This window comes from Beta vulgaris, chromosome 4 (assembly GCF_026745355.1).
Source record: "Beta vulgaris subsp. vulgaris cultivar EL10 chromosome 4, EL10.2, whole genome shotgun sequence".
NCBI classification, from domain to species: domain Eukaryota; kingdom Viridiplantae; phylum Streptophyta; class Magnoliopsida; order Caryophyllales; family Amaranthaceae; genus Beta; species Beta vulgaris.
Genome location: NC_079205.1, coordinates 41099771 through 41124418, shown reverse-complemented (window position 1 = coordinate 41124418; position 24648 = coordinate 41099771). Strand labels below are relative to the sequence as shown.

The window sequence follows — 24648 nt, the reverse complement described above, 5'->3', positions numbered from 1 at the left end:
CCTTTGTGTGTTAACATGTCTTCACATTCCATAACTTCCTCTTCATTTGAATCTACATACATTAGATTTATGTAATGTTGGGGAGATGAAACAAAGTAATGTAATGTTACCTAAATATTTCGTGCAATAATATATGTTTTCATTTAAATACCACAAGCAAGTTAATTACATAATGTTGTTCTAAATAAATACACACTAACACATATGTTAAAAAAAAGCAGCTTATGCCACTAAGATTAGTCAACTGCAATAAAGATCTAACAGGTGCAATTTAGAAGCACCTACTGCCACTAATTGTCATAATAAAAAAAAAGCAACCAGCTTGGTACAGGTGCAAGATTTCCAAAAAAATGCAATTTTTCTATGTTTTTCCTAGTTAGCCTTTGTTGACCTCCTGGTTTTTCTTCCCTCAGCTTGTTGTAAAGAGCTTGCCTAAGCAGCCTTTCTTTTCTTCCCCCTGCCTTGTTGGCTTGCAGATAAACTTCCAGCTTGGCTCTTACTTTTGCAAGTCTTCACATTGTGACCCAACTCTTTACAGATGCTGCATTTGTTGTTCTTATGCCTCTTACCCTTTCTTGCTTCACTTGGACCCCTCTTCCTCTGCTTGGCAGGCCTCCCTGCACTTCTCTTGATAGTTGGAGGGTTGATTTGAGGGACATTGAATGAAGGCCATTGTGTATGGTCAGCCATTGGATGGACATGGTGAGCATAAGTGGCCTTATAAGCTGCCCCCTTGAAGTATGCAGACACATAATTGGCAGGGTTCAATCTTTGGTTGTATATGACCCTCAATCCATGCTTGCATGGTATGCCAGACCCCTGCCATGTCCCACATCCACAACTCATTCTAGTGAGTGTGACAGGGAACTTGACATGACCATCCCTCACCTCAAACTCACCCCCTCCACATACAGTGACATGGCAGAACCTTGAATCATCACTTCTTGTCTTCAAAATGTTCTCTGCATATTCAGTAAGGGCATTGGGGTCCATATCAACCGCCATATCAAACCTTGATCCCATTCTTTTCATTATCCATGTCCTAACAGCTATTACATACAACCAAAAAAAAAAAAAAATTATTTACACATATATCATATTGCAACATTAAGTAATTTCAAATTATATTGTCAATGCAATTTCACCTTCTAATAGTGTGAGAACAGGCAAGTCCCTGTTGTCTTTTGTGCAAGCATTGAAAGACTCAACAAAGTTTGTTGTGTTGTGGTCACAACAAACTTTGTTGTCAAAGGAGTGCCTAGACCATTGCTCACCAACATTTCTTAGGTATTCTTCAGCTGCTGCATCATGTTTTTTAATCTTTGACATTGCCTTCTCAAAAACATACTCATTATATGCATCTGCAGCAATCCAGAACAGCTTGTGAAAAGCTGATCCACTCCAACCTGCATTCTTGCAGTTGGAGTACAAATGCTGGCAGCAAATCCTCCTTGTGGCCCTAGGAAAGACCTCAGAAAGTGCTGATTCAACTCCCTAACAATCAAGGCAAAAAAAAAGAAATATTAATTAGTTATGAATTTAATTAAAATTGCATAAATGAAACCAATGATGCCTTAATAAAATATTACCCTCATTCTGTCACTTATGAATGTCCAATCATCCTTCTGACATCCCTCTTTTTCAAACAACAACCTTAAGTTTCTCAAAAAATAGGTCCAGCTATCTATGCTCTCAGAGGCTACAACACCAAATGCAACAACAAATATTTCATTGTTACCATCAATGGCAACAGCAGTGAGCATCACACCTTTGTAATAACCAGATAAATGTGCACCATCTATCCCTATGATTGGTCTACATCCACCTAAAAACCCTTTCACAGAAGCAGCAAAAGAAAAAAAACATGATGTGAATTGATGATCTTGGTTTGTGTTGTGTCCTGTCCATGTAACTAGTGCATAAGAGCCAGGATTAGTTGCCTTAATCATCTCAGCATACCTTGGCAATAAGGCTATGACTCAGCAAAAGAACCATAAATCTGTTCCCTTGCTATGCTTCTGACCTTGTACAACAACCTTATTGTCACATTGAGCCTGTACCTCTCCATACACAGCTTCTGTAATGCATCTACAGGTATCTCTGGATTTGCCTCAAGGTCTTGCAAAAGGTGTCTGCACAACCACTCAGAAGACACCATTGGATTTTCTTCAAGTCTGCCACAAGTGTTATGCTTCCCAGTTATACTCTTGATTGCCCAGCTTACATTATCTTTCAACCCAGTAGCATGGATCCTCCAGCTGCATGACTGCACCAGACAATATGTTGTGTACCTTGCACTGTCAGCTCTTTCAACAGTGACAGCAAATCCTTCTTGAATGCAAAAATCCCTAAATACTTGTAGAAACTCAGTCTTGCTTTCAAAAATTAACCACTCTTCAAGTGCAATAGACCCAAATGGTAAGTTGCTCCAAATTTTGCCATTCAAGTACATCTTATCCAAATTATGACTCCCATCTAAGTAATCTTCAAACCTTTTTTCATGAATCTCATCAGAAACTACCAAGTCATCCTCATCAACCAAGTCAACATCATCAACGTTGTCATCATCATCATCATCCAAATCAGAGAACACATAATTCGAATCATCACTGTCATCCCCTGTCAAATCATCATCATCAACTTCCCTCACTTCTGCCTGTTGCCTTCTGACCCTCTTACCTCCACCAGTACCTCCTGTCTGTCCCTTAATAAAAATCCCATGTCTCAAGGCTGTAGTCTTAGGAACTCTCCACTCTTTTGGCTTCTCTCTAGTTGATTTTTTTGGTGGATGTGGTGGATTAGGCTGTGCTGGGGGTGGAGTGGATTGTGGTGGAGGTGGATTGGGTTGTTCTGGAGGTGGAGTGGGCTGTGGTGGAGGTGGATTGGCATGTTGGTTTCCAGGAGGGGTGGGTTGGGTGTCACACTGTGATGGTTGGGGTTGGGAATTACCAGGGAAACATTCATCCAACTTCTCCCAACTAGCCTTAGCAGAACAGAATACAGTCCATGGCTTTTCAACTTCCTCAAGCCACACCTCTATAGTTTCCTTGCCCTGATTCCATTCCCACATTTTCAACATAGCATAATCATCATCCAACTCCATCCTCCTATTCGTCGTAGGTTTATTGACAGTCAAAATGAAATATTTGGGGAGAAACACATTCTGTTTTACGGAGTTCTCAAACATCATCTCATATAAACCCATCACATGACACAAGTCAATATCCTCCACCCATACATCAAAGTCCCCACCCTTACTATGCACCAACAGCCAGAATGAGAACATCCTAAACAACAAAAAATACAACATAATCACATTCCAATACTTTATTAAAGACCACAATTCAGTTGTCTCAAATAAACAAATTTAAAAAAATCTATTTTCTAACCAAAATCATAATAATCAATACACAATTCACAGTACAACATGCATACCCATAATCACATTCACAAACACACATTTTTACAGCATCAAAGCATTAAAATTTTCTGGAAAACAAAATCGAAAGCGACATTTTATATAGCATCAAAGCATCAAAGCATTAAGATTTTATGAAAATTGCGAAAACTGATCAATTTTTTATATTAAAACTGATAATATTTACTGATAGAAATTAGATATTAAAACTGATTTATATTGACACACATGTAACAAAAATGGTACATGATAATATTTTTATTTACATACATTATACATATAATGCAATCAATATTCCTACTCTTCGACATTCAGAAGTTTTTATTTACATACATTATACATATAATGCAATCAATATTCCTACTCTTCGACATTCAGAAGATAGAAACCTAAAAAAAGAACAATCAGTTAACTGATCAGAAATCAGGATTGAGGATGACCACGATGAGCTTCAATAAACTCGAAAACATTGGATAAAACGCCATGAAAAACCCTATTTCATTCTAAAGATTTCATCTTTGCACTTCGAAAACAAAATCGAAAGCGACGAAATTACCTTCTTTAATTAACTGTTGCGACGCTGATCGAAATTGTACTGTTGCGACGCTGAAATTGTACTGTTGCGAGTCTTGCGACGCTGATATGATTGAAAAACGCTTCAACTGCACGACGAAATTGTACTGTTGCGACGCTGATATGATAAGATTTTAACGCTGATTGCACGATGTTGCAGATATTTTGGGAAGAAATTTAGGGTACTGTTGACAATGGTGATACCGCAGAACAGGGGAGGAGAACAAGATGAAGGGTCGATTTGTTTTTCAGTCGCTTGATATTCGATGGGGTCAGTCGGCGGAATAGTGGATTTAATACAATAAGGGCAAAAAAGTCATAACACAGTAACGGAGAGTTGACGTCTGTTAGGAAATAGGGTATGCGGTGTTAATGTACGGAAACTGAGGTGTACCTCGTGAATTTTGAAAATTTTGTGGGTACCACGTGAATTTTACAAGAACTCAGGGGTACCCTGTGAAATAACCGTTCTATAATTATTCTTTTTGTAATAAATGAAGAACTAGATACACCATCCTCTTTAAACTGATTAATGATGTATGAAGCATGTACATGTTAAACTCCTCCATAAATTACTTCAATAAAGTTAATAACCATTGCCACTTGCAAGTTGCAAGTTGCAACTCGAAACCAATCTTACTAAACCCTCCCCAAACAAAAAATCAAAAGGACCAATCTGCATGTTTTTTTGTGGTTCAAACCATAACCAACACCATCTTTCAAAACAAAAAAAAGCAAAACATGATCCACAAACACTAAAAAGAAAAAACCTTGCAATTTGCAAAGGTCGTAGAGGAAGGAGAAACAATGGCAGGCACTACTCCAACGGCCATATCTCGTCTCACAGTTGTATTACCCGCCAACGCTGGCGCACGTTATCCCCTCAAAAACTCGAACTTCCCTTCTTCCTCTGGCTTAAATGGCCACTTCCCACCTCCAATTAGCAGTCTTAGGACTAATCGCAGGCTCAAAGTCCTTGCTCAGACCGCTGGCGCCCCATCCAAAGACGTTTCAGCACTCGAACTTGCCGCTAAAGTGGGCCAAGACCGTCTCTTGAAAGTAATGCCTTACATTTTACTTTTTCGTTCTTTTATCATTGCAATGTTTTAACGTTTACACTATTAAAAGTTACAACTTCTGGACTTTTATCCTATTCATATATAATTTGCTAATATAGAGTGAAATTAATATTATCATGTAATATGCCCCTCTTTTTGTTATTTTTTTGTATGTTGAACCATGGTATATTCATTGATTTTTGTAGTTTAGAGACTAGACTAGAGTTGAAGTTGAATAAGTTGCATTAGCATCATTATCCTAATTTCAATTCTCAGTTGGTATTTTAATAAGTGGCACTTTGTTTTTTGTTTCCACGTCTCTAATCAGGGGCTGATCTAGAATTTTGGATTTGGGGGGTCCTAACTCCTAACTAAAACAAGCACATAGACAATGATCAAAATACACAAATGACAAGTTCAGTTTTAATTATAAGAAAACTAAACGTTTTATTATTTGAGTAATTTATTAGAGGTACCTTCATTATATCGATATTTTATTGTTATCTCCATTTTTTGCAAATTCAACATATTGACTTTTATACTTGTCAATAGATGTGACTATCTTTCATTATCTGTTCCTTAAGTTTTCAAGAAGCTCATTGATATAAATTTAGTAAATGTACATAGAGACAAATCCAAAATTTTACATAGTAAAATTAATTATTTAAGTATTTGTAAATAAATTTTCGTCATACTTAATATACCAATAGTGTACAAAGTCAAATTGTTGAATTTATTTGAAAACAGAAGGAGAATAATCATTACATCACAAAAAAGAAATGGTTAAAACTAGAGCTAAAATTAAGAGAGATGGATACTTGTCAGGGGGCGTTTGGTTCATATAATGGAATGGGTTTGGAATGAGGAATGAAATCAAGGTGGTATAGGTTTGTAACTTGATACCTAATACCATGTGTTTGGTTTTTATTTGGGAATGAAATTTTTTTCTTCTATTTAATACCTAGAGGTATTGGTATGAGCCAAACCCACCTCCCCTTTTGGGTTTCTAAACCCCATACCTTATGGGTTTGAGGTATGAGTTTTAAATCTATTAAATAATAAAACAAACACTAGGTATGGGTTTTATTCATTCTAAACCCATACCTGATACCAAAATCATGTGAACCAAACGCTCCCTCAAAAGAATGAGATCAGAATCCAAAATAGAAAAGAAAAAATGGTAAAGGAAGAGAAAGAGCAGGAACTAAAAAGAAAAATAAAAAAAAATCATCAAGCAAAAGAAAATGAAAAAACAGGAATTGGTATTTACTGTTTGAAGGATCGAACCCGCGTCATAAGTACAAGCATGTAATAACTTGTGATAGTCTCTACCACTGGAGCAAGTTGCTTTGATTTAATCTATTGCGCGGGTATCAGTTTTATTGTATGTAAAATGCTGTCTGACGTTAAAAATAAAAAAGGAAATTGATTTTTTTGGGGGAGCCCCAGGACCCTTAGTAGGTCCGCCTCTGTCTCTAATGCGTATCTTTGACCGCTTAGAGTGCTCCCAATCGTTGCCCTCCTTGTGGGTTATGAGGAGAGAGAATATAAAAGTAATATTAGTTTATTAGGAGAGAGAAAAAATTTGGCCAAGAAATTGATGCCCAGCTCTTTCTGATGGACCAAGAAAAAAAGGAGCAAAGAAGGGAATGGAGGAGAGAGAAAAAAAGGTGGGGTAGGTGAAAGAGTGAGAAAGTAATAAAATAATTAATGACCACAAATTATAGGGCAACCATTGGTTGTGCTCTTATATCTTTATTTCATTGCTTATATAATAGTAGTATAAAGATGTTGTTAAAGTTTGTAAAGTTGATATCTTTAGTAAGTTGATTATATAAAAATACACATTGGAACCAATCAAACAAGTTTCGACATGATAACATTTTTTTCCTTATATAATAGTTTAAAAATGTGGTTGAAGTTTGTAAAGTTTGACTACTAAAAGAGAATCGTTGCACTTATTGAAAAACGGAGGAATTGTGTAAAAATTGTCTGCAATTTTATGATGATTAAGAGTGTAAAGCGTTTACTGAGCCATTTTAATTTAGTTCATCATATTCCAAATTTAGAGAACAGTGTATAAGTTCATCAAAGTCCAACAGTCAAAGATCAAAGAACAATGAATGACTTCACTAGAAATCGACCTTAGTTGCATAATCATGATCTCATTATTTGTGAGATTTCTGTTTCTTGATTCTTTTTCCATTTCTCAACAGGGGAATTATTGTAAACTTGCTTATTTGTAGTTAGATGGTGATTTTCCATTTTCTCATTAAAGGTTTTAGCTGTCCTTTTCAAATTATTCCCATAATTTATGATATGTGCATCGGTTACTCTTGCGTTGCAGGTCCCGGTTTCAAACATCAGGAACTTTTGCATTATTGCACATATTGATCATGGCAAATCAACTTTGGCCGACAAATTGCTTGAAATTACAGGTACGGTTCAAAAGCGTGAAATGAAGGAACAATTCCTTGACAACATGGACTTGGAGAGAGAAAGGGGAATCACTATAAAACTGCAGGTGGTTGTTTCTCATATTTCTTGTATGTGTAGTTATTCTGGTGGTGGGTGATGCTATGCGGAGATTTCAGACTGCAATGTTACAATATTCTCTTTGATGATTGGGCTTTTAGATTAATTTTTTTGCATGACTTTTGGTGACTCGGATTTTCTTCGGCAAGCTTAAAGTCAATATAGCAATTCTAAGAAAGCAATGATCTGTTAAGCATAAATGTTACTAGATTTACTATAAATTAGTCCACATTGTCCTTGTAACACAATATGACTTCATATGTTTACTATGTTTCCCAGGCAGCACGTATGCGTTATGTTCATGGCAATGTACCACATTGTCTAAACCTTATTGATACTCCAGGACATGTGGACTTCTCTTATGAGGTATGAAATGGTTGCTTTTCTGGCATTTAATACACTAGTTGAATATGTTTATTAACACTTTGATCATGCTGTCTATATTGCCTTGTACACTGCGAGTGCAGCTTGTTTGGTCCATGAGAATTGACAACCCTTGATATATTGTGCATGAACCTTCGATGTTTCGTCTTAAAGTTGCTAAATTGTAACATATATTGAACTCTTACTTGAAGGCTTTGGAATTTTAGATCAAGTTTAATCATGCACGTGTAAAATGTCCTTGCTGCAATCAGCAGCTGAATGACGAAGCTGCTATCTAACTCAATTAATGTTGACCTTCAGGATTAGTGTCATGGGCTAGCAGCTTGTTCTATTGTTACCGAGTTCCTCATTTTATGATGTTACCATGTGCCATAATTTATTCGTCCTTTTTGTGCGTTTTGGTGATTTCCTGCTTTGGCTTGTAATATTGGACTTTGGGAATTCTCTTTGACAGTGCTGTTTTGGTGATATATATTTTGGTGCAAAATGTTTAAATGTTTAAATATTTAAATGTTGTATTGAATTTTCAGGGTTTGATAGTCTTTCTCTTTGTATTGTTTTATGTTATTGTGGTAATGATTGGTTCAACATTTTTGTGCTCTAAGAAACGAAATTAACCCTTTCTTCTTGTTTGGTTAAACCTCTCCTCAATCCATTATCATTACTTGGCGATAATGGACTTCCACAATTTGTTACCTTCCCCTCCCGCTCAAGTAACAAAATCCATTTTTTTGGTGGTAATGGTTTCAGCATTTTCCTAATGTTAGGAAACATCAAGGACTATGTCTATGAGTATAAGGATGTTGTTTGTGAGCTGACACCAAATCCTTATTTGTTTGTATGGATAATTGACTAATGATAATGTGAAGTGGGTGAGAGCTTTATTGTGGATTGCTAATTTGGGGAAACTTTATATATAGAAGTGAGTTCATATGAGAATGCCTACTTACATGAGAAATGAGAATGATATTTACGCGCTATAACTCTTATGAATAAGTGATGTAACTCTTATGAAAAAGTGATGTAACTCCAAAAAAAAAAAAAAATTATAAAAAAAAAAAATTCAAAATTTGAATTTTTTTTTGGGCTCTAAATTTTTTAGGTGGGTATAACTCTAATGAACAAGTGTTGTAACGCTAATCCAATCGTGTGGTTGAGATTCATTCTCATTTCTCATGCAAGGAGCATTCTCATGTGATCTTGCCCTATAGAATATATATATATATATATATATATTATAATATAATATATATATATATATATATATATATAGGGGAAGGATCCGCTGAAAACCACTCTTAGGCTGAAAACTGAAAACAAAGTAACTTTTAACCACTTTAGGGTAACTTTTAACACTTTTAGGGTAACTTTTGTCAGTTTTGGGGTAACTTTATTATATTAAGGATAGTTATATGTATTTCAAGGGTAACTTTATTTATTATAAGAGTAACTATTACCACTTTTAAGGTAACTTTTTACCTTGAAATATATGTTAGTGAGAGGGGGGTAACAAATAGCTTTAAAACAGCAACTAATCACAATACTTTGGCAACTAATAACAATACTTTGTATGAATTTCGCCAAATATATGTTAGTGAGAGGGGGTAACAAATAGCTTTAAAACAGCAACTAATAACAATACTTTGGCAACTAAATCACCTACAACTTCCCATTTTCATCACTCTCAGTTTGCATTCTTCGATTTCGCTGTTTCCGAACTACGATTTTTTCTTCGCTGTAATTGTCTTCGCTTTCAGCTGTCGATCTTGCGGTCTTCGAACTATTGCTGGGCCGTGGTTGTCTTTCATTATCGATTAAAGAAGTTGCAATGAGGTAACTATAATATAACTTAGTTGTAATTCAGGCTTATTGTTTTTGCAGTTGACAAATTAGGGTTTCATATCGTTACAGTCGGTATTACTTCTGCATAAATGTACACAATCTGGAGATTCTTTGCATAATTGAACGAAAAAATGAAGATCTCTTCGCAATTTCAATCGAAAATTACTAGATTCAAAAATTCAGTTGAAGATCTGAAAATGATGAACAAAATGAGCTCAAAATTATCATAAAATTAACAATTACTCATCAAATCACATAACTCTCAAACCAGAAAACAGATAAATTTAAAATTATTCAACCTCATCAATCAATAATCAAAACAGAGATATTTCTTCATTTGAGGAAACGAGAATTCCGTCGAGGCCATGAACGGCGACGTTAACGGCGGCGAGCTGCCATTCCAACTCCACCAATCCCCGCAACTCCAACACAAACCCTACTCGCCACAATTCTCGACGCATTCGAAACAACAACATCCGCGAACAAAACTACAGCAAACTCGTCGGAACTCACTGTTCCTTTCACCGGAGAACTCTTTCGAAGTGATTGATACGCGCCGTCGACTTGCGCGCGCGAGGGCGGTGAGGAACGCCACGTTTTGAGGATAGGGGAGGAGAGAGAATTTCGGAGGGAGGTGTAGAGGTGAAGTCAGTGAAATGCTATAGAGAAAAGAGAAGGAGGAGAGAGAGAGAGGAGAGAAGGGGAGGAGCGACGTTTCAACTGTTTACCTATAAGAATAGATCGCGTCCGTTAGATGTAATCCAATGGTTAGGATTGTCTGTTTTCAGTTTTTAGATTAAGAGGTGGTTTTCACAAGATCCCATTCCTATATATATATATATATATATATATATATATATATATATATATATATTAGCACAGACCGTTCAAAGCTCTATCTCCTCATGTGGGTACTTCATAACTTGCTTTGAGGAGTCAAGGGACTGTTTGCTTGTGTCACATAATGATGTTTCTTTCAGAAAGGATATTTGGTTCTGTTGGGATAAATTGGATTGCCCCTTTTACTCTATAGGGTCATCTATATATACAATATATAATGTTCGGAAGGCGAAAGGGGAATAAGATTTTCAGGTTGCTTCGTTTGCCATATTGTGAGTGCTTTGGTTAGAGAGGAATGGTAGGATTTTCTGTGGTGGGGTGTCTGCTTTGGTTACTTCATGTTAGCGACTTGTGTAAACTTAGCTTCCCTTTGGGTATGTTTGTGGGGGCATTCCATTATGTGTCCCTTTTTGATGTATCCCGACATTGAAAATCTTATTTCTTTTGCCTTGATCAATGTGGGCTTTTTCCCCCCTACTGTATATCCTTTCTTTTGCTATTGAATGGCATTTGTTTTGTTTTCTTATCAAAAAGAAAATTATTGCCTGCATCTTAGTCAATAAGACGAAAATTTAGTAGATAGATATGCACAATAGAAAGAAGTTTGATACACCATCTAATCAAAGTTTATCAACTGTTACCATTATTCTCTGTCCCTGACTTATAATAGAATTTATGGACTAGTAATCTTACACATTTCTTTCTAAGACTAAGATAGTTGCGATGTTTACATAATGTAACTCAATACAAATTTGTAAGAGATAGAAGTTAACGAGTTTGAACCACCTAGGGGAAATATGGACTAACTTTTGGAATGATTGTAAGTGATAGTTTCTGTTTTTTTTTACCTATTTGGGATATGTTAGCTGTGTTGGTTGAATTATTCAAGGCCAAAAAATAGCAGGAATGACGTGACATGTAAGTGTCTACTTAAGAAATATAAACTTCTCTTGTAATGCTTTTTGTCTTTCCAGTTAAAAGACCTTTTTTTTCCCTGCTATCAAGTTAGTGAGCGTAAACGCATGAAGTAGTATGTAATTGATATGTAAAATTGATATCTGAATGTATTAGTGATTGTATCTGTTGGTAGTTTGTTAGGAGTGGCTTGGAGGGATGTCTTTGTAGACTGTCTTTTTCTTCAGGAGAAAGCTTCTAAAATATAAAGGGAGCGATTGGACTGGCCTCTGAGCAGATTTCAACTTGTGCTTTATTCTGCAATAAAATCATGAATTAAAAATTTAGTTCTCCTTTTGGTTCTTTCGTCAAATTTGAGCTGCTGCATATTCATGCATAACAGCATCAACTAAAGTTATTCAGTATGGCTGGTCGGTGGATTTTAGTATGTCTAGGTGTAGGCAAAGTTGCAAACCTACCTCTGACAAGCTCAAAGGCAAGAAGAGGCTGTTTCTGAAGCCAATAATACCCTGTGTGCTGAGCTGCAGAAATATGTGGTCGCTTCCATTTAGGACCGAGTCTTTTGTGTTCTGGTACCCACTCTTACATAATCAAGGAATAACTAAAATTAACTACCATCTATCCAGCTAAAATGTTCCCTTTTCGCCTACTAATCACTAAATGTTTTTTTTTTTTTTTTTTTTTTTGTTTTTGTTTTTGTTTAAAGGTCACATGCATGAGTCTAGGGATAATGAAATTCACTATTTTTTGAGTTTGAATGTTGCTGTTGAGTAGTTTCACTTTGAGTTTCATATCCTTTACATACTTGCCAATTGAGAACAATGTATAACAATTATCAGCTTACTTTTTTTTCGAGGTAGGTTTCCCGATCTCTTGCTGCATGTGAGGGTGCTCTACTTGTTGTAGATGCTTCTCAGGTGAATATTCTCTTCTCTGGCTTCGGTACATACTCTGGCTCAGTCATGATATTATTTTGAATCAACCTTCGCCTCACTTATTTGATCATGTTCAGTAACTATTGGTGTACTAATTATAGGGTTGAGAGAGCTAATTGAGCAAGTACAGGGTTGAATTTTAATTTTACTCTATATTATAAATGCCCCTCTAAGGAATATTGTCTGGGAGAAGATAGTCATTTGTTGGCTAAGATTGAATTTGTCTGGGAGAAGATAGTCAAAGATTGAACCCAAAATTGATACCGACTTTTGTTCAAATACACAATGGGGCTTCTACATTAGGCAACATGGAATTTTATATTTTTGTTTTTATTCTTTTTGTTAACTTTTGGCCATATATAAATGTAAAATTAAATTCCTAACAATTTTATCATCTTTAGAATATATAGCAGAAATATACCCAAGTTAAATCTAGAGGCTAGAATGACTAAAGTCTTAACCACTCTATCGTCTTTAAAAGAGCATAGATACTCTTCTCTTTCTCTCTGGAGGGGGACACATAAATTCTTGTAGCTCTGTATCATGAGGATTTCCATAGAACTGAAAGATCCTGGGACGTGGAATCTGAAGTTATGAATAAAAAGCAGATTTTGGTTTATCATGCAAGTTGCAACACTCTGTCATAGAAAAGGCAAGGTAAGGTTGATCAGTAATACACAAAGAGAACCTCCCCTTTTCCAGAAGTGAACTGGAGACCCCTAATAATCCTGTAACTCACCGGAGGAACAAAGAAAGCTGAAACTTGGGAGATAGACTTCCAAGGATTTGCATGATAATTCACACCAGCAATTTGATCATCTTGTCGTTTTTGATTTTTTGCTTCAATCTTTTTCACTTTGAGTTTCTTCGTATCACCATTTCTTAAACGTGGTTTCCTTCATGTATTTCCTATTACCTAATTAGTCACTTCTCTTCACCTATAATTCATATTACTTTGCCCTACTTTTGTAGGGAGTTGAAGCTCAAACTTTGGCCAATGTTTATCTGGCATTGGAAAACAACTTAGAAATAATCCCTGTGAGTATTTCTTCCTTGTAACATTTTTGCCCTTTATATCAAGTATATAGTTTTCCAAGTTATGTCGGTTTGTTATTCCATATTATGCTTCATGACTCTTTCTCTAATTTGGTGGGATTACATTATGTTGTTAATTGAAATTATAGTTATTGCATTACTTGTTAAAGTTACTGTTAGGCACTAGCACATTGGTTTCCTTTCAGAATTCATGGTGGTTTCTTAGGAGTTACTCCAATCAATTGGACATTTGTTTGTTATAGTGGACATTGTTTACCTGTTGCAGGTTCTCAACAAAATAGATTTGCCTGGTGCAGATCCTGATCGTGTTGCCAAGGAGATTGAGGAGGTTAGTTCAGAGAAATTAAGTGCACCTATTTCAGTTAGCTTAGTACTTATCTAAATAACTGAATGATATTCACATGGCATCAGAAAAGAGCTGTGATTGAGGGATTTGTTGCTCATGTAGCTTCAAATGTTCTCTCACTTCTCCTTCACTGTTTGGCTAATCGATAACATCTCATAAATTTGTGCTTTTATAGCATTACCAGCTCAAATTCACATGTTGTATGCTGTATTCTAGAAAAAGTCTTTTAAAATCAGAAACCAGCCAGCTTTTATAAGTATGCAGTTACTTCCTGTTTCCTATAGTTGCAAGCAACTCTGATTCTGTTTTGTGATACTTATACGATCAACCTGCTCCAATTTAGTGTTTTCTTTCTGAATTATATGGTCCATGTTTACCTATCATGCTTCTCATTCCTGGTATGCTTTTCCCCTTAGAAGCCCAGAATATATTACTGATATTCCATGTGGTCATAATGTAACTCATTTTAGATGAATCCTTAAATTACGAGTAGCTTCATTACTTTGTGTGACTTGACCACCTCAGCTTTGGAAGTTGGCAATGTGAAAGTGGAGTTTTCTATGTAAATTTGTAAATTTCCTAAACCTTTCTGGTAATATCAATGATGTTCTCATGACCGTTCAATTGCTAGCTTCAAACCTTTGTGAGTGTGTGATGCACAGGCTAATAAAATAAAGAACAACGTTATGTTGCTAAGTATCAACTTTTGCAAAGTATGCTGAGTTGCTATTTAGGAAATTTCACGTCCCAAATTAGTTTGAACACTTATTAAGGCACAAAATTGTAGGAGATAAATTGTTCTTGGTTAATGAATAATTACTTCAATGAAAAGTAGATGTGATAGGATAGTGGTTTTTCTTTATTGATAGAAGGTGGATGGGGAATGAAAAGTACAAGTGGGGTGGGCCATAATGTGCAAGTAGGAATTAAGATGTAGCTTCCTTCCAAAAATAAGTAGTACAAAAGCAGCTTGGTTATGCTTTTGATTCCCTTATACTATGTTCTATTCACTTTTGCTTTGTTCTTGTTTGACAAATGTTGTGTCGAATGCAATTAATGAAACAAATAACAATGAACAATCGACACAAAAATTAACGTGGTTCAGTAATAATGGGTTAGCTATGTCCACAAACACAGGAGAAACTGTTTTATTAGGTTTAGGAGAGAGTACAGATTACAGAATAATACGGAGGCAGAGGTTAATAATAGGGTTTATATAATGCCTTACTAATTAACCTAAACAGATGGCCCTAAACCCGAAACTAAAACAGACCCGATATATTAAATAACATATAGCGAGACCCCCGTGCTAGGTTAATCCTAGCGTCAAATAATAATTCAAGGCATAGTTCAACAACAAATTTATTACCTCTTTTTTTACCCTCTTTAACTTTACCAAAAGGGCCAACATAAGCTTGCTAATCCTCTTTTACTTTCCTTTACCCCACGAAAAGGGACCCAGTTTTTGGTTTCTTGTGCATTGCATTGGTCTGCGTATCTATGGTAGCTGTGCATAATATGCGTAAACCATAAACAGAGGGAACACAATACTTTGCTCACAAATAAGAATCTCCTACTTGATGTTGAGTATAATACTTTCTATATATATGTATATACTAGACTATATACTCAAACTCTTGCGAGACAAGATGTATTTAGTTGTGAATTGAGGAGTGGGGAATAATTTCTAGGATTTCATGGTAAGGCTAAAGCTGATGGGTAAATTCTTAGAAATGGGATGGTAGATGTATGTTAAATCAATTTATTGTGTAATTTATGAAACCGTATGTTCATAGAAGTCTTGAGGCTGATTGTACCCCTGTTGATGTGAATAAAGTTCCCATGATCATCCAGTCATCCTTGAGTATGAGTTGTCCTGGTACTGCCCTCCTCTTCTTTTGTTTGGTAATATGATTGGTTTGTTAAATTGCATTTCATGTTTTTCCCAACATTGCCAAACTGGAATGAACAAAATGGCAAAGAGAGAGATAGGAAACTAACTAAAAAAGGTAGATTAGGCCCAAATTACTGTCAATTGTGGGGAGTTACTTCACTAAAGACAAGGCTTGGTTATAAAACAGAAAAATTGTTATTCAATGAGGGAGGAATACACATCCCAAAAATTCCAATGACAGTATGAGTGTATGACTCAGATCTTTGGTAAACCAAGATGTGTAGACTAAAGTTCCTTTTTTATACACCCCCTTGTCCCCTTGGCTCCCATTTTGATACACTTAAAATCTCCTTTTCCCCTAGATGTACTAGGTTAGAGTATGTGTTTAAACGAATATTGTTTTCTTGCTGGAGAGTTGGTGTTATGAAGTTCAAACAATTTGTCATACTTGCTGTGCTCAAAATTACTTATTTATGTTTTTGATTTGTTTTTGAAGTCCTTTATTGTGGATATTGGAGTATTTGTATGTCTCCTAAACTGTCATTTACAAGTATTCTGAGTTCTTGTGATTTATAAATTGTCAGCCAATATGTTATATTTTGATTGAGAGCCCTAGAGACAGCCTCTGGGGGACCTGTATACTTCTGATTCTCTCGAGGGTTATAATGATTGGAGTCTTGTGCTAGTGGTCATGTCACTGAAGTATTTAAAAAACTTATATCACATCTGTTGTCCTTTGTACATAATGTCTTGGAGACCAGTGGCGGATCTAGGATTTTTCAGATGGTGGTTCACCTCTAATTACCGATCACATATTATAATTATTTTTTTATATCAAAAGTACTCCGTAATAATTTCTTAAGTATAACAAGTGAAATTGCAATTTAGGCTCCGTTTGGCAGAACGTAAAATATTTTTAGTGTAAAAATAATTTTCATGGAAAATAATTTACAATGGAAAACATAATTTCAAAATTAGTTTTTCGTTGTTTGGTTCTATGTAAGAAAAATGATGAAATGAAAAGAAAATGAAAGGAAAGTAAGGATGTAGTGAGAGAAGTGTATAAAAGAGATAGGAAAACAATTTTCTCTTCATTTTTTTAAAGGGAAAATGGTTTTCCATCATTAAGAGAGTATTTTACTCCAAGGGAAAATGATTTACACTCTTTTGCCAACCAAACAATGTAAAATTGAAAACAGAGGAAAATAGTTGTTCAGGAAAACGTTTTATGCCCTACAAAACGGAGCCTTAATTTTTGATTAACAATTCTCCAAAAAAAAATGAAAACCTGATTTATAAATTGAAACAGTAAGAACTAAGAATCTTACTTATAGACTGTGGTGGACGGTGGTGGGGCAGTGGATGATGGCCGTGGAAAGTGGCGGTGTGGTTGTGGTCAGCGTGGAGGGGAGGGGATAGTGGCTTTGTGGCTGTGAAGTTTGAAGGTTGAACAAAAGAGAGAAGAAAGAGAGAGGGAAAAGAGTGGGCTGTGTTGTGTGTAGTGTCTTGAGTGAAGTGGGCTGGGTGTGAGTGAAGTGGGCTAGGCTGGGTGTGAGGGAGTGTCGTGCGTGAGTGACTGAGTGAGTTGGATTAGTTTTACTTCCTTTTTTTTTTTATTTAAACGAGCTTCATGTTTTCTTTGGAAAGTGCTGGTGCACGTGCACCAGCGTGGTAGAGCATACATCCGCCACTGTTGGAGACACTTGGAGTGGACGTTAGCGTTCAGCATATATACTAATTGGTCCAATGTAGCTAAGTTCCAGTTTGTTGATAATTAGATCTCCTTTATGGGGACCTCTGAGCTTTAGCAAGTTATTATTTACCCAGTGCGTTCTAATTCCCAAATCTTGTTACATTTTTATGTGCTATCGTGCAAAGATCTATTCTGGCTGGCTTCAAATCTTATATTTCTATCTAAGTTGCAACTTTCTTTGTAGGTAATTGGAATGGATTGTAGCAATGCAATTCTATGCTCTGCAAAGGTCAGTGAACTATACATATATTATTGTTGATAAATTTAACGCAAGATTTCTTCATTCTGAAGTGATCATATATAATCAGTTTGTGTTTACTAATCATAATATTGGTTGGATGTCTCGCTTTAGGAGGGCATTGGCATAATTGAAATTCTTGATGCTATAGTTGAAAGGATTCCTCCACCTCTTGATACTTCCTCAAAGGCTTTAAGGGCTCTAATATTTGATAGGTAAGCATGCGTACTCAGTTTTTACCTTGTAGATTAAGGCTGGTTGCTGGAAATTAGGCTAGTTATGTTGCAGCACCATTTTGCAGTTGAGACTTTGACCTTGTTATTACTGATGTAAGAAGAAAAACTTAATGACTAATGAGTACTGAAATTTGTAATTCTGCAAGTAGGTCAGAGCGTCAGGCAGGTCCGAAACTTTAGCTTGACATGAAAATTCATATGCTTGTAGCTTCTCTTTGTCCATCATGGTTAAGAGCTTTAATTCTTGATTTGGAGTACAAGATGTATTAGATTGCTCTCTGAAGTTGGTACTTTGTAAGACTTGGACTCAGATACGAGTGTACGACTTACGAGTGTCAGACTTGGGTATGGTTCCAAAAGTCTGACATGGATTATTTTGAGCATGAAGTTCGAGGGACATGGTTTTGAGTGTCCAAAAGCTATGATTAGGAATCCTGAATCTTGAATCCTGATCAAGGATTAATTTTCCAATAAGTTTGTTTGACATCGAAATTTTTCCTTTGTAATACATGTAAGTAGAAATTAATTTTCCCAGTTCTGGAGTGTCAAATATCCGCCATGGATATTTCAACTAAAATGAAGGGTCTGAGTATCATATGCTCATTAATATTTTTAATGAGGAAGGGCTCTAGCTTATTACTTTATGTGTATTTTGTCAGATTGATGTTTCTTCTAAACTTTCTCTCAGTCAACAATAAAGAAATCTCATCTACTTATGCTGTCTACAGGATGATTGTTTGTGTTAGTTTGTTTAAAAACAACAGTGTATGAGAAAGCTTTGGTTTAGCCTCTTGGTCTTTCTAAGGGGTAGTGGTTCATGTCCCCAGTCTCTGATGGAAGTCATAAGGAGGCTAGTGCTCTTTTGAAATGCTGTTATTGATGTCATAAGGAGGCTAGTGCTTAGTGCTACTTTGTCGAACAAGAAATTAAAATTGGTAGTGTTTTAACTTTGTCAAAACACTATAAAGCTACTTCATATGTTATTGGTGAGCATGCCCTCTGTACCATTGCGACGGGGCCTACAATCCTACCAATTGCCAAATAATTCGGGTCTATGAATCTCTTGATCCTTTATTTATTCTAATTCCAAGTTTACTTTAATCCTACTGATCAGATTTCCCAATTGATTTGGTAAATAGATTTCTTTCGAATGTTTTGCAGTTATTATGACCCTTATAGGGGAGTTATCGCGTATTTTCGAGTAATTGATGGGACTATGAAGAAAGGTGACCGAATCTATTTCATTAATAGTGGAAAGGTGAGTACTTATTTGGATTTTTACTGTTGATCCCTTATTTGCTATCGAGTCATCATCTTTTAGGCCACAAAACAGGAGCTTGATATACAATTTACAAGGGGGCTACAAGCCTACAACCCTCAAAAAGAAGGAAACAGTGTTGGAAATTCACAAAACTGGGAGGGAGAAGCCATTTTCTTTGAGCCTTAGAACCCTGCCGGTCCCGATTAATACCTTTTAAAAAGAACTGTACCTTTGTGCATTGTGATAACCGATGAACCCATGAATTCTAGTGTTGGACATAGGTCACATCCGTTGAGCCTTTAGATGTTTTATAAGTTATGTATTTGGTATTCATATTGAACTCTGCATATTGCGTGCTCTCCTTTTTCTGTTGATAGTTGGAACTAAATTAGTATGCCGTGCGTCTTATAATGTTCCTGCCAAACCCAGGTCATTTGAAGGCAGCCTTACCTATTTAATATGCCGGCAACCTAACAAAACAAAGCAATTAACCCAGTACAGCATGCAGAATGCTTTTGCCGAAGGCAAATGCTGGTCGCATCTGTGCATTATTTAGACGAGAAAAAGCCACTGAAGCAAAAATACAAAAATTACACCAGAGAGGAGCAGCAGAAATTGATGGTGAAAACTTGCATAAAAGGTCTTCAATATTCCACCATGAAGAATTCCCATGAACTTCCAAATGCAAGCGATGAAAAGTGAAAACTAAACTATAGCAAATAAGCAAACTGATAGAGAATCATGACAACAAGTATGACTCCATTCTTTGTGTCATTCCATTCCTCCTCTGGTGCAGAGCTGGCTTTCGAAAATTTCCTTCTCTTATCCTTTAAAAAATAACAAGATCTATAAATGTATCAAAGTAGATGGGAGCAGGGAATTAAAACTCTCCCGTTCCGTTACAGAACGGCCATTCTGTAACGGATTTTGGATTTGCCGTTCCGCGAAATCCCGTTACGGAACGCCATAATAAAATTCACGTACTTCTCGCCGCGTTGTCCGTTCCGTAACGCGATCTCGCCGCATTAGACCGATTTTATCCCCGTTACATCCGTTCTTTTCAAACATTGGCCAACTTTTTTTTATGATTTAATTATATAGTTGAGGAAACATGATATTCTATTAGATTTGATTATATTATGTTGTAATAATGCTTCATAAACTATAAAAACGCAAATAAGGTTAAAACATATTAATGTGAATTTTTTAAAAAAATTCACGCCGCGTCGGCCGCGAAACGTTCTATTTCGCCGTTACAAGCCGTTCCCGCGACAACGCGACCGCGAGCGCATTTTTTTTCCCTGGATGGGAGACTTACCCACAGCATCATAACAATTTCTAATGACCTACTCGGAGCGGATGCAGCCAGCTGAAAATGCGAGATACATGATTTCCTGTTTTTATACTTCCTAGCACCCCTGCAAAAGAGAAATGTACTTATTGTGTCATCCTAGCTACTGTCAAACCTTTCCTAATAAACCTTCCACACAAGGGCTTTGCCTTCCTTTGGTCCTTAGATTAAAATATCTGGGTGTCAGGGAGGACTAAAGTTGCCTACAGGAAAAAGAAACAAGAAGAATCTTTGAATTAGATATGCTGATCCCAAGGAGTCAGATAAGAGCTTGCCTATAGCTTTCATGACATTTCCTTAAGCTCTCTACTTCCCAAAGCTGACTGATGTAATGATTATTCACATAATATTTGCCTTTCCTAGTGGCAACGACTTCTCTAGAGAATATGAAGAATCGAAAGATGTACATGATGAAGAAAATTATTTGAGAAGGCAGCTTCCCAAGACTCTTCCAGAAGCTAAGGTTGACTTGTTTAGTCAGATGTTGGCTCGTATCTTTGAAGGGCTGCTTCTCTTGAACCTTAAGTTGAAGAATCATGCTTCCTTTTAAAAATTATTGAGAAGCTATTTTTTCTAACCCTGAAGGAAACACAAAATTGGCTTGTTTTTTCATGATAAGTGAGAAGTACAGGATAGTTTAATGGGACATTATTTGACTCATAATAGCCGAGAGCTGAAAATTTGTTCTCTTGTTGCTCTTTCATGTTTCAGGTTTAAAATGAATAAGTTGATTTGTTAATTGTGGATGGCATCATGTCTCAATTCTTAATAGATTTTAGTTACACCATTGCTTTTTTCTGCTTTGGATACCCATTTCTGGAAGCTGATGCAGGGCCTACTCTGACTCTCAGGATTACTTCGCTGATGAAATTGGAGTTCTTTCTCCCAGTCAGATGCAAGCCGAAAAACTCTACGCTGGTGAGGTAGGATAGTACTGCTGGACCTCATTTTGTTTTGTAGGTTTATTATGTCTTTTATAGCTGAACTTTCCTGTCTGTTCTTTCTTTGCCCATATTCCAGTCATTAAATATTCAAGTTTGTCACAATGCTATCGTTATCTGTTGTGAATGCTCTAATCTATTCCTGAAATTTGTGATTGAGGGAATGTCATCATAATTTGATATTGTTATCTTTTAATTTATATTTTATGTTTAATCAAATTATCCTTGCTCATAATGGCTCATCTAAAATATGCATGAATAGTGCTAAAAAGGCTTAAGGCGCACAGATGGCCTTAGGGCCATCGGTACCTAGGCATAAGGTGCGAGGCAAAGGTACATCCGTACATGCCTACTCAAAGCCAGGCACACATGTCTTCAGTTAATAATTCAGTCATTTGTATAAGAATGCTATACATAAAGTCATGCATCATTACAATCATCTAAACTACTTTTATGTAAATCAAAAAGAAAATAACTTCTCATATTAATGTATCACAATTTGATATAATACTCCCTCCGGTCTTTACTAGTTTACCCGTTTCTTTTGCACAAAGGTTTAGGAGAAACAATGTTGTGGGACATAGAAGGTATGAGAAACTATTATTTTATGTTAAAGTTGAATGTATGTGTGATGGAAAGTTAGTGGTCCGATTTCAAAAATAGAAACAAAAGAAATGGGTAAACTAATAAGGGATATCCCAAAAAGGAATACGGGTAAACTAATAAAGCCCGGAGGTAGTATAAGCTAAGAGTACTATACTTCATGGTTTCATCTTATTGTAAAGAGATTGAAAATCCTGCAAGGCACATAAAACTGTCTCTTGTATCTTGAGTGCTATTAGGTGAATGGTGATCATCTTCTGAGCTTTATGCTTGTATGCCTCAGATCTACCTTTAATACATAGCATACACGTCAAGAATTTTGGGGCTTTCTCCTTTCAATGTGATCGAGGAAACTAATGGCCAACCATAGAGGTTATTGCAGCTAATATGGAATTTTCATGATCAAGGTCTGGGCTAAGTCTCAAATAATATTTCCTGATCAATGAGCCTAGGTGGATGACTATGTGTGTATGTCATTTCAGGTTGAGCATAGTTCCATCAAAGGACAAAGTTTTTATTTTTCAAGGGAGACTTAATGTTGGAGGAACACTGGAAAAAGAACAATGATGTGGTTGAAGATGTGTTTGGGAATTTCGTGACTCTAAAAAATCATATTAATATATATTTCTAAATCCTGATGTAGAACCTTTGTGAAGGGAAAACATATGCAGTGTTGCGTGAATATATAATCTACGTGTCCTCGTCATCGCTGGAAGTGAAATAGGTCTGTTAGTTGTGGTAGTTTTCCAGGTTTTGTGAACAGAATGCTCTTGAAAGGTACCTGAAAGAGTATTTTTTCAGTTGCAGAAGAATTCTTAATGGTCTCTTTACGTGAAGTCACAACTCTCGATGGTATCTTATGTATTTTCGTTATGATTATCCTCCAACCCATTATAATATTAGCATATCTACTAGGTCTAAAGTCTTTATTGTTGATTATTTGTAGTCATTGATAGTGTTTTTAAGGGTCTACTTTCCTCTTCTGGAGCATGATTTGACTTTTTTGCTTGCTTGACTTTCAGGTTGGTTACCTCTCGGCCTCAATAAGATCAGTTGCAGATGCTAGAGTTGGTGACACCATCACTCATTATGGCCGGAAGGCAGAGGAACCACTTCCTGGATATCAGGAGGTTACTCCCATGGTCTTCTGTGGTTTATTTCCTGTTGATGCCGATCAGTAATAACCCATTTTCCATATAAGATGCTTAATGTCATTTTGAGGCTAGAATTCAGTTAACTAATTTCCAATTGATACTGATGGCCAGTTTTTCCTGTTTGCAGATTTCCCGAGTTACGTGATGCCTTGGAAAAGCTGCAGCTTAATGACGCTGCCCTGAAGGTAAATAAAAAGAATAACTATTTCAGACATATATTTTTTAAATTATTCGATTTTGATAAGTAATAGACATATTCAAAAGACTCCAAAGGGGGTGCCAGTGTCACCTTACACAAAAGGAAGTTCATGCAACCAATTCAGAAAGAAAGATCGGGATTTCTTAGCTCATGCTATCAATTCTTATCATTTTTCCTGGGCTCTCATGAGACTCATGCCTACAGTAAAGTAGTGGGGGCAATATATATGCAACTTTACCCATGCAATTGCAATGGTACTTCCCTGCATGCTTATCATTCTTCAGATTCATTGGTATCATCCGTAGCAGTAAAGTAGACAAGATATCCTCAGTGTGTTGACCTCATTTAGTTTGCTACCTTGTGCCTACTGACTATGAGCTTCTTTTATTTATTTATTAGAGTTGTAATAAAATATCTAGGAGGCTTCTCTCCTTTGAGCTAACAAATTAGTTTTTCATTCCCCTCTTTCCCCAAAGCTAACTACCAACATTTTTGCATGTGTGTTGGAGCATATTTTATGTCTTCAACTTTCTTGCTGTTTTGTTGCACTCTATTGGACACCTGGACTTGGCTTAGAGGGAGCAGGATGTAATTTTATCTGTTCTGCATTTTTACAGTTTGAACCAGAGACTTCATCTGCAATGGGTTTTGGGTTTCGATGTGGGTTTTTGGGTCTTCTCCACATGGAGATAATTCAGGTAATCATGCTCTCTATTCTCTGCAAGGCATGGTTTTAAATCTCGGATATGGTCGCGATTGCAGCAATGCGGCTGTCGTAGCCTAATATCCTGGTTGGGGTTAGCTCAAAAACCCTTATAATGAGGTCTCAGAGAGAAGATGCGTCTGATATCTAAATCATTTGCATAGTGGCTGTCATATATTGAAATGATATCTAGCCATGTATATGGAATAATGATTTGTGGCAATCATGCAGGAGAGACTGGAACGAGAGTATAATTTGTCCCTAATCACTACTGCCCCGAGTGTGGTATACCGAGTGTATCGCTCAGATGCTGAAATGGTAATCGCAATTTTGGACCTCAGTAGGAGTTTTCATATTTCTTGTATTCACTTGCAAAGTTGCACAATTTTCATGTAATATCTTAGTCTTGCTGT

General features: G+C 36.3%; 2 protein-coding genes across 2 annotated transcripts in view; one reads left to right on the top strand and one right to left on the bottom strand.

Moving 5' to 3' along the window:
* Positions 1 to 270: 270 nt before the first annotated feature.
* Positions 271 to 3461, bottom strand: LOC104884317 (uncharacterized). The gene is made up of 5 exons (XM_057394067.1): positions 3436 to 3461; positions 2061 to 3287; positions 1590 to 1959; positions 1146 to 1494; positions 271 to 1049 (listed from the first exon to the last, which is right to left on the bottom strand). Exons 1-5 carry the CDS (start codon positions 3459 to 3461, stop codon positions 433 to 435), a joined length of 2589 nt encoding a protein of 862 aa, XP_057250050.1. The 3' UTR covers positions 271 to 432.
* A 1174-nt stretch (positions 3462 to 4635) lies between these two features.
* The window catches only part of LOC104884414 (translation factor GUF1 homolog, chloroplastic), a 29792-nt gene continuing 9779 nt past the window's right edge, over positions 4636 to 24648 (top strand). The window contains exons 1-14 of the mRNA XM_010669054.4: positions 4636 to 5050; positions 7397 to 7573; positions 7864 to 7950; positions 12426 to 12482; positions 13473 to 13538; positions 13822 to 13884; positions 17734 to 17778; positions 17902 to 18002; positions 19185 to 19281; positions 21487 to 21558; positions 23202 to 23356; positions 23461 to 23518; positions 24150 to 24230; positions 24467 to 24553. Of these exons, the coding sequence (XP_010667356.1) occupies positions 4799 to 5050; positions 7397 to 7573; positions 7864 to 7950; positions 12426 to 12482; positions 13473 to 13538; positions 13822 to 13884; positions 17734 to 17778; positions 17902 to 18002; positions 19185 to 19281; positions 21487 to 21558; positions 23202 to 23356; positions 23461 to 23518; positions 24150 to 24230; positions 24467 to 24553 (1398 nt within the window). The 5' untranslated portion in view covers positions 4636 to 4798. The remainder of the gene's footprint in view (positions 5051 to 7396; positions 7574 to 7863; positions 7951 to 12425; positions 12483 to 13472; positions 13539 to 13821; positions 13885 to 17733; positions 17779 to 17901; positions 18003 to 19184; positions 19282 to 21486; positions 21559 to 23201; positions 23357 to 23460; positions 23519 to 24149; positions 24231 to 24466; positions 24554 to 24648) is intronic.

Excerpts from the sequence above, each read along its gene's own strand:
- LOC104884317 (XM_057394067.1), bottom strand. The coding sequence starts at position 3,461 with ATGTGTGTTTGTGAATGTGATTATGG. Across the intron at positions 3,288-3,435 it reads GTTTGTGAATGTGATTATGG|GATGTTCTCATTCTGGCTGT; the intron begins GTATGCATGTTG and ends TTTGTTGTTTAG. Across the intron at positions 1,495-1,589 it reads TCATAAGTGACAGAATGAGG|GGAGTTGAATCAGCACTTTC; the intron begins GTAATATTTTAT and ends CTTGATTGTTAG.